Here is a 10,017-nt window from a genome sequence, read left to right as displayed (position 1 = left end):
GGGGCCTGGAGGAAGCCGGACTGGCTGCGCCCGCGCCGGAGCGTAGGAGGGGGTGGCGCAGAGCTGGAGTCGGGCCTGGCGGGAGGGACGCGCCCTGGGCCCTCGTGGGGGTGTCGTGGTCGCCTGGTCCCTTCGCCTAGGCAGCACCAGGTCTCCTGCAAACTTCAGACAAATTTCCACCGCTCTCCGAGCTCCGCCAGGCTAGGATCGGGCAGAGTCCCTTTGCTTTCTCAGTGTCTGTCCGGGTGATTCACGCTGCTTTATGTAAATCCCTGGGAATGTCTCTGAGCCACAGAGGATGTGATTCCAGCGGAAAGAGGAACTCTCTGTAGCCAACAACTTTGAACCGACACCCCCTTTTCTGAGCACGTACAACAGCACCAATCACTATTGGCCCTCTGCCTTTCCCAAGGGACTCCCAGGGAATGAAGCCTCGCTGTGAACGTGCCCTTGAACACCTAGGCCATCTCCCGTTCATTCGTGCATCCGTTCAACACAGCGATTGCCCCTCGGTTCTGGTTTTGCTCACCAGCAGCCAAATCCACAGATCCCGGTCCCATGCTGCTGGAGTTTACATTCCAGTGGGACTTTCAGGTTGCTGAGAGAGATTATAGCCATCCAACCTCGTGTTGGGGAGAGGGGAGTCAGGGACGACTTTTCGAAGGAAATGATACCGTTTTGTCTATGAGGAAACTGAGGCACAGAGAAGGAATGGGTGTTGCTCAGGATTGCACAGTTAGCAAGTGGTGAAGCTAAAAGTCAAACTCAGGTCTCCTGGCCGCATGCACTTGATTTTCCCTCCATCAAGAAAGATCAGTATTTTTTTAAAATCAAGTCAGCATTCTCAAGTTTGAAATTCACTGTCATTTAACCACTTTGTTCCCCAAATGTGATTTTTCAATTAAACGGAGTTTTCAAATGAAAAGAAAAAAAAAAAAAGAAAGAAAACCTCTATCCCATACTGCATTTGATTTACTGTGCCCAGGCAGCCATAAAACAAAGAAATGATGGTGGGGGGAGAGTGGGCGGGGAGGTGGTGAAGGAGCAAACAAAACAAAATGAACAACCTCTCCACCCCAACACATCTTCCAGCCACCTCTGGGTTACATTTACTAGGAAAACTCTTGGATGCCAGTCAGCCCTCTCCCTTACTCCTCTGCCTCAGAATGAGTCCCAGATCCTCACTGAGATACCCAGGGTAGACACAAGATCAGGGGCGTGGTGAAATCCACCTCCCAAAGGCCAGAGTTGGAAATCTGTTTCCTTACATGGTGTATCTTTTCTCTCCTTTCGTCTCCCCATCAGGTGCATATGAAGGTTTTCAACTGGACTACCTCATCAGCTGGCACTGATTATGTTTTTTTCTCCAAAGAAAAAACGTTGTAGGGTGATAGAGCAGACACTCTGATGTTTATGGCTGAACAGAGGCATCAAAAAACCACATTTGGAGTATTCCAGCACTGACCCAGGATACGGTCAAGTGTTTTCACTGGTGTGGTTAAGTACATATTGGCTGAACTGTTGAATCTGTTCCCAACCACATGGTGGCTTTATCATGCAATTTTATAACTCTTATCTGATAATGAGATTACTATGGCTTCCATATGGTTACATCAAAATATATTAATTCATTCAAAGGTCTTATTTTTTTGCCCTGTGCAAGCTCCTCGTCTTTCCCTAGCAGGCAGGGACTACATCTTATTAACCTTTTGTTTCTTATACCACCTAACATAGTATATTACACTAAATAAGCACACAAATTTAATTTTTTTGTCTTTTGGTTTAACTTCTACTGGGATATGTATGTATTTGAAAGGCAGCCTCTTTCAGCGTGGGCAAACTATAAGCAAGATCGCCACCTAGTGGGCATAAGTAGAGTATCATCTAATTGGAGAAAAGTACACATTTTTAACTGAATGATTAATTGTTGAAGTTAAACTCGGAAGACTATTAAATGTTTACTATGTCCCAAGCTATGTCCTAGGGGGTATGGAGAAATCCAAAGTGGTTGGGGTCTCTGTCTTTTTGGCAGCTAACAAAAGCTGTAAGTAACTACCATTGTAAACTTCCCGGGGAGCCTGTCTTGTCCATTGTTTTATATGGCTGCCTGGGCACAGTGCCTGGCACTTAGTGTGTGTTCAACAACAGTTTGCTGAATACATCGTTAGAATGCTAATGAGATGAAGCTCTGCAAGTAGCATGTATCAAGTTTTTTTTTTATTAAACACCTTACTACTAAAGAATACAAAATAATTTGGTCCAAGGGTTGCGGGTTATTGTTCAACTGATTAAGGAATACAAAATAAGAACTTCCATTAATTTTAAAAAGAAAAAATATCGGTGAGGGTTCCGCATAACAGATGTGAGGGGAAGCATATGATTTTAATTCTGGGAGGACTGGCTCCCAATCCAGAGACTAGAAATCCTGGAATCTCCCAATCATATTACTGGTACTGATGAAAAAAACAAAAACCAGGCTTAAAGAAGTTGACTAAGACCGTACACCTCATAAGATGGACTAATTTTATCATTGAGCAGCCCTTTGCCTACAGGCACAGGACTGAATGCATCATGTACAAGAACAGGATGCATTAACTGAAACTTTAACAAATTAATTGAAATGCACAAATACAGAAAACCAAAGGAACAAACACTGCCCCTTCCTCAAAGTGGAATGCAGTTTTGGAATGGTATTTGATTATTTGAGACAGGGTTTAAAAACATGCCTCTTTTTAGCTGTTAGATGAAAATACTCCCATTCTCCTTTATTTTCTGGCCTGAGGATGCTCCCCTGCCACCTGTGGCCAAACCACTTTGGCTCTGTGGGGTAGCATAGTTAATCACCATGTGCAACCTCAGTCACTTCTGCCCTCTGGCAGTTGCTTGGGCAACTATCTATTTGCACCTTTATGACTTTCTTAATTCTCCTTAGAATTTATCCCTGAGCCTGGACTTCCAATATCTTCAAACTTTCCCACAGTCCTGTTTGAAGAATGATCTAGTTCATGTAATGGTGCCTCCTGGGGAAAAGAGAGGAGGTGGAGTTGAGGGTTGGAAGCAGGGGAGGAGGCTTGGAGTTGGAATATTTTCCAAGTCTGGCATTAGCACTTTCTGGCTTGTTCCTTGGGCTAGTTATTTACTTTCTATGAGTTTCAGTTTCAGAACCTGAGAAATAAGTTAGTAAATCCTTCCGAACTCACAGGGTTGTCATGCAGCTCAAGTGAAATATTAATAATAACCACAGCACCAGTGGCAGCAAACACTTATTGAGCTCTTATTATGGGCTTTGTGTGGAGCTAAACCCTGCATGTGCTTTATCTCATGAAATCCTCCCAGCAAGTATTATTATCCCCACTTTACAGATGGGGAAGTGGAAGCTTAGCCAGTCAGTGGAATGAGGTCATGCAGCAAGGAAGTGGCAGGGCTGAGATTCCAAAATGATGGGGACCAGACCCTTTGTAAATTATAAGTTGCTAGGGAAATGTCAGGTGCAGAAATTATTACATTAAATCAAAATAGATTCAACTCAGATGAAATTTTGGTTTCATCTATTCTCTGGGGTTTGTTCCCAAGTGAAATGGTTTAAAGTGTGAACTGTCGAGCCAGATTGTCTTATTGAAAACCCAGTCCTGCCACTTACCAGGCATGTGACCTTGGATAAGTCACTTAACCCCTTTGTGCCTCAGTGGATATATCTGTCAAATGCAATAAGAATAGTATTACTAGTATTACTAACAAAAATTTTAAAAATATACAGTATCTAATGATTACTAGTAATTAATAGGAACAAATCTTATAGATTATTGTGATGGTTAAATTAGTGCTTATATTTAAAGTACTTAAAAGACCATCTAAGTGTTCACTATATTATAGCTGTTGTTGTTCTTTTTGCTTTCTATTTCCTTTCTATTTCACAGTTTCATTGCTCAAATGGAGATGTCTTCCTTCTCTTGTTGCTGGCCTCTATCGAGCCTCACTTGGTCTTGAGAGACCTAACACAGGTGGTGTTCCAGCTCAATGCACCTGCTTTATGCCTGAAATGGTATCTTTCCTGATAATTTTGCAATATTTCTTCCCCATGGAGCTGGACCACCTGGCTTCTACTAAGGTTCCCAGTGTAACTCTTGCTAAAAGCCCAGAGCCTCCAGTCAGCCTCGGGCAGACAGCTTCTGGCTTCCTCTCACTACTCTGCCTCCTTCAATCCTGACCTTTTCTGGATGTCCTGAGTTATAAGCCCCTGGAAAAAACAGAGGCCTACAAATGTACCCTTCCACATACTTCTACAAAAAGGAAGAGAGGGGGAAAAAAGATGTCAGAGATGAGTATAGTATTCCGTTCAAGTGGTGTGACTCCTACATTGGCCACTACTGTTTGACCCTGGGGAGTTTTCTAACCCTCTGGGCTATAATTTTATTATTTATATATCTCTGTTATGGACTGAATATTTGTGTTCCTCCCCGTGCCATAGATTCATATGTTGAGAACCTAACTCCCAATATGGTGGCATTAGGAGGTAAGGTCTTTGGGAGGCAATTAAATCATGAGGGTACAGCTCTCATAAATGAGATTAGTGTCCTTATCAAAGAGACCCCAATAAGCTCTCCAGCTCTCTTTTCATCATGTGAGGACCCAGAAAGAATACCGCTGCCTATGATCCAGGAAGAGTAGCCTCACTAGACACCCAGTCTTCTGACACCTTGATCCTGGACTTCCCAATCTCCATGTATATATATATATATATATACGTATATATACACACACACGTATATATAAAAAAATACATATATATATGTGTGTATGTATGTGTGTGTGTGTGTGTATATATATATATTTTTGAGACAGAGTCTTGTTCTATCGCCCAGGCTAGAGTACAGTGGCATAATCTCGGCTCACTGCAACCTACACCGATTTTCTTGCCTCAGCCTCCCAAGTAACTGGGATTACAGGCATGTGCCATTGCCATTACGTCCAGCTAATTTTTTTTTTTTTTTTTTTTTTTTTTGTATTTTTGGTAGAGATGGGGTTTCTCCATGTTGGCCAGGCTGGTCTCAAACTCCTGGTCTCAAGTGATCCACCCACCTTGGCCTCTCAGAGTGCTGGGATTACAGGTGTGAGCCCCTGCGCCTGGCCAGATGTTTGTTTAAACTACCCCAGCCAATGGCACTCTGTTATAGTAAGCCTGAACTAAGACACTCCCTCCTTCCCACCTTTTCTACCCCAGGGTACATGATGTTTCTGGTTAGGGATCAGTTTCCTTTTCTTGGTATCTCTATTTGACTATGATCTGGGTCTTCCAAAAATTGCTTAAGTGATCTCATTCTCACATTCCTGGCTGTCAAGGGCGGGTATATTGATGCCTGGTTCCAGATACATCCTACTGGAGAGCTAGAAGGAGGTCAGGAAATAGAGTAATCTTTGAATGCAATTAACCTACCTGCTTGAACAAGTCCCACTTTTAAGAACATATTGTGTTTCTGGAAAGAAAGTCATAGTTGACACGAATCTTGTAAATTATGGTGAGACTAACATTTTTACGATTCTCGTTATTCCACCTAGCTCTCTTTTGGACCTGCTTTGCAAACGTTCCTGCAGGCACTAGTGTTAAAGACTCGAATCTAAAGGTTGGAGCACTGGTGAATCAATTTAGTAAATTTTAGAGCAGTTGCCAACACATATTTCAGTCCTGATTACAGAGTATGATGGTAAGAATTCTGGACTGGGCATTTGGAAACATGAATTTCTGTACTATAATTTAGTTCAACAGACATTTATTGCTCACATGTAAAGGCCAAAGGACTGAGGAATAAGTGATTGGGCATCAGATCTTCCTTCACACCTGCATCAGGGAATGTTTGTTGTCTTCTTTTCATCCTCCACCTTCCTTTCCTCCTTCTTGGCAGGTCTCCACCTTCATCCTCTGTGCCTTTGACCTTTAAGGGATGCTGAATCCTGATTGGGCTAAACCAGTCACGGTGCTTTCAATTCCTTGCAGTGACTGGTTAAGGTATAGGCATGTGAGACGATTCTGGCCAGTGAACGTTACGGGGGAAGCCCAGTGGGAGGTTTCTGGAAAATATATCTGTACTCTTACAGAGACACAAGAAAGATACGGCAAGGCTGGATGGGAGGCCTGGAACTGAGGAAGTCATGTTAATGCAAGGGGAACTAAGTTCACACATTCAGGAAGGCAGAGTAGAAAGATGGAAAGAACCTGGATCCTTGTTGATGTCACCAACCCCCCAAGTTAATCAACTCTGGAAATGTCCTTCCTCTAGACTTCCTATGGTTTAAGCTACTCTGAGTTGGGGTTTCTTTGTTTGCAGCCCCAAATCTCCTAAATGACATACCCTTTCACATCAGAGCTCACGAACTAAGGAAGGAGGCTGACTGATAAACAAACAGATCTCTTCCATCACAACTGGGCTTCCGGGGAAGTCGTGTGGTTTAATGTTTGGGAACATGTGCTCTGCAGCCAGGCTGAGTCTTGCACCTATGAGCTGTACCATCTTGGGAAAATCACTTAGCCTCTCTGGACTACTTAACTCATCTGTAAAATGGAGATGGTAACTGTATCTGCCTCATTATTGTATGGATGAGATGTACCTTAAGCACTTAGAAAGGCCTCAATAAATGTCAATTGCTATAGCTATTACGGAAATAGAAAGCACACGGAGGAGCATAGAATAGCGAGTGACTGATTCTGCTGGGGAAGTCCAGGAAGGCTTCACCGAGGAGGCAGGTGTTAAAGATGAGTCTTGAAGGGGAGGTGGAGGTATCCAGGTGGGGTGGGAGATTCAGTCAAGTAGAGGAGACAGTGTGTGAGCTCAACAGCCCTGTGCCCACAGGCAGATTACCACATCTTTCAGGAGCTCGATTTCTTCATCCTTGAAAGCCCTTCAGTGTGTTGAATTAGCTTAATCCTCTTTTGGCAAAATAAGTAAATCTCAGGCCCCCTCCCTAGATTGAGAGGCCCCTCATTAGAGACCCTCCATGGCCCCTTCATCAATAACCTGTGGTGGTTGGTCTCAACCCACCCTGAAAAATTTCACTCAACAAACACTCCCACTAAAAAAGGTGACTCTCATTCTTCTTTGTTGATTTCTGTTCTTCATTGCCGCCTAGAGATTTATCCGGTGCACAATTAGTGATTCTGTGCCTCCTTAGCTTTCCAAGGCCCCACATATCTCATCAGTCAGATAGATGCTGAAGCTTAATTAAGCTTATAAAGCTTTCTGATTTCCTCAGATGAAAGGTAGTTCATAAGTACCAGGTTTTATTTTGGTGGCTCCTGCCAAAGGTTATTATAAATAGGACTTAGTGCGACGTGGCTAAGCTCTGAGGGTGATAATGTGTCAAGACCAATCGAGGCTGCCGAAAGCTGAGATATTATCGTAATGGTTCCATCATAGGCGGTGGGTGTTAATGGAAGTAGCTGTGAAAAAAAGAAAGTACTGCAGCCAGCAAAGCCCGGATCGAGATGGCTCTAAGTGAAATATCAGCTGCTCATGGGATCTCCATCATAATCATTAACCATATTAGCCTTGGAGCCATTCTTCTGCCATCTCTCCTAGACCAGGCTCACGCTCAAATAAAAAATGGATGCTTTAACTCCAAATGAAAATATATTCCTTTGCTGCTTTTTAAAATCCATTTACATTAAAATGATGGCCAGCAGGTAAGTAATTTATAACTGGGGGCTTACTGCAGTGCAGAAAAGTAGCTTCGGAATAGTGAGCCACCTAAGTGGGAGACTGAGAGACTTCCAGACCCAGGAAAAGCCATTGCTGGTGGACTGAAAAATGGCTGGCAAAAGTAGGAAAAGGCAAGGGATAACTTACAGACACTCACTGATGGGGAATAGTGAGTGTAGAGGTAGTTTTATATTTCCACAATCAGGTGAAAAAACAGAAGTTCTTAGGTAATGCAGCCCTGGTTAAGAATGTGTTAGCTTCTAGGGCCCCAGCTTTGGTTGCCTAAAATCAGCTTTTTGCATCCCACAGGCAGACAATGTCATTTGATGATGTTGGTGATGGCAGTGATGGTGATGATCATGATGATAATAAGGATGTATCCTGTTGTCAGTTGACACCACCTGTTTTTTTGAGATCCAGTTAGACTTAGCCCAAATTCCTATTTGTATTCCTGTTGTGTGGTCTCGGTGGCAGGGAGGTTCAAAGACTTTCCCCCCAGTCCTGAGAGTCCCTGGAGCTTTTGTGCCGCAAACTCGTCTCTGTGTCCACTTCCTGCTTTCACAGTTGTGACTTTGGCTCCAACACACATCAGCGTGGGTGTGAAGTTTGGTGCCTTAACCACCCTCCGCCTGCATTTGGAACAAAATATCGTAAGTTCATTGACCTTCCTGAAGATCTGGGGGCAGGCTCGCTGAGGAGAGGTCACTGCACTGCGCAAGGTCTTCATCCATGCAGCTGTCTTCTCTTTCCTTTCTCGCTCCCGCCCGTGTGGGCAAACAGGTGAAACTTTGCTCTTACATCATGTAAAACAGGGCTACTCCCATTCAGGATCCATTCAGGATCTCAGCTTCTACCTCAGGTCAAGGTTTTTTTAGGGATCAAATTGGGGAGTCCCTGAAGGGGTTTCTGGTAGACACAATTTTAACATTTTCAGCATACTTTCTACACGTCAGGCAGTGTGCTGAGAGTTTTCCATGCACTTAATCTTTAAGATCCCCCCACAACACCCCAAGATCTTATTTTTCCATTTCATTGATGGGAAAAAGGAACATCATTAGAGCAAGCCTCAGACCTGGACACTTCTGCTGCTGGGTAGAAGAGGAACCCCAATTCTTGTCTGCCAAAAGACCAAGGTTATGTTAACTGCAATGCGACTTGGCTTCCTGGGACTGAGAAACATTGGTGAGTTAGCAAAGGGGACTCTTACAGGGGAATTGCCACTCTCTTTGGTACCTGCACCTCATCTTTCTCAAGGTCGTTTGATATAGGTACTACCTGCGTCCTCATCTCTGCTGAATGATTAAGCCCAAGCCCATTTACTGGGAGGTATGTTGCAGTACTGAAAGCTCCACAGGGTTAATACCTTATTGAGTGGGCTGTGATTGGTCCCGAAAGAGGAGGGCTGGCCTGACAATGCTGGAAATGGTGCTGTTTCTCTCTGGGAAGTGGATCAGCCTGGACAAGAATGGCAATGCAAGAACACCTGCTGTCATTTCTCCTCTGGTTTTTCCCCTCCCATGAGCAAACTCTGAGATTGCCCCAGGGAAGCTGCCTCTGTGGGGCTGGGTGTGTTTGTTACACACCACACATTGAGACTTGTTGTTGAATGTCTCGTTCCCTTTCATTTCACCTGAAGAATAAAAGAAGAAAGAAACCTCAAAGGCCATTTCTTGCTGCTTGAGTTTAAAAAATGGCTACATTTTACAATCTTGGCCTGAGGAATAGCAGGACAAAAGCCGAGGAATAACAATGGTGATATATTTAGTTCCTTGCAGTTTGGCCAAGCAGTTTCACATGCTGATCTCATTGGGTTTTCACAACAACCTGCTAGGGAGGGATAGTAAGGCAGGGGTTAGTTACCGTTCCTACCGATGAAGAAGAAAGCTGAGCTTCAGAGAGTTGCATAATGAGCCCTAGGTTCACAGCTAGTTCCTGACACACCAAGAACATGAATGCACTTTACCTGAGTTCCACCTCAGAGGTTTTATAGGACACTCCCTCTTTGCCCAGTGCGACTCACATCTGCAGATTCTCTCTATCTCATGTTTTCCACATAGTTACACCTGCATGTTACCTGTATATTACAATGGCTGCTAAAACTCCAGTAATGAGGACAGAAGAAAGAAACCAAGGATTGCTAAGAAGTTAGAATATTTAGACACTCCTCTCCCATTCAATGGTGTTTCTCTCTCTTTTTTGAGACAGTCTTGCTGTGTCACTCAGGCTGGAGTGCAGTGGTGTGATCTCAGCTCACTGCAACCTCTACTTCCCGGGTTTAAGTGATTGTCATGCCTCAGCCTCTCAAGTAGCTGGGACTACAGGCATG

At 43.9% G+C, this 10,017-nt stretch overlaps 1 protein-coding gene across 1 annotated transcript in view; it reads right to left on the bottom strand.

The window, feature by feature from the left end:
- The window catches only part of FJX1 (four jointed box 1 (Drosophila)), a 12,932-nt gene extending 3,954 nt beyond the window's left edge, over positions 1-8,978 (bottom strand). The window contains exon 1 of the mRNA XM_011940751.1: positions 8,925-8,978. Within this exon, the coding sequence (XP_011796141.1) occupies positions 8,925-8,978 (54 nt within the window). The remainder of the gene's footprint in view (positions 1-8,924) is intronic.
- Between the last annotated feature and the right edge of the window lie 1,039 nt (positions 8,979-10,017).

This window comes from Colobus angolensis, unplaced genomic scaffold (genome assembly GCF_000951035.1).
Source record: "Colobus angolensis palliatus isolate OR3802 unplaced genomic scaffold, Cang.pa_1.0 Scaffold192, whole genome shotgun sequence".
NCBI lineage: Eukaryota > Metazoa > Chordata > Mammalia > Primates > Cercopithecidae > Colobus > Colobus angolensis.
Note: the sequence above shows the minus strand (reverse complement) of the source record. Positions and strands in the feature narration are given on the sequence as shown.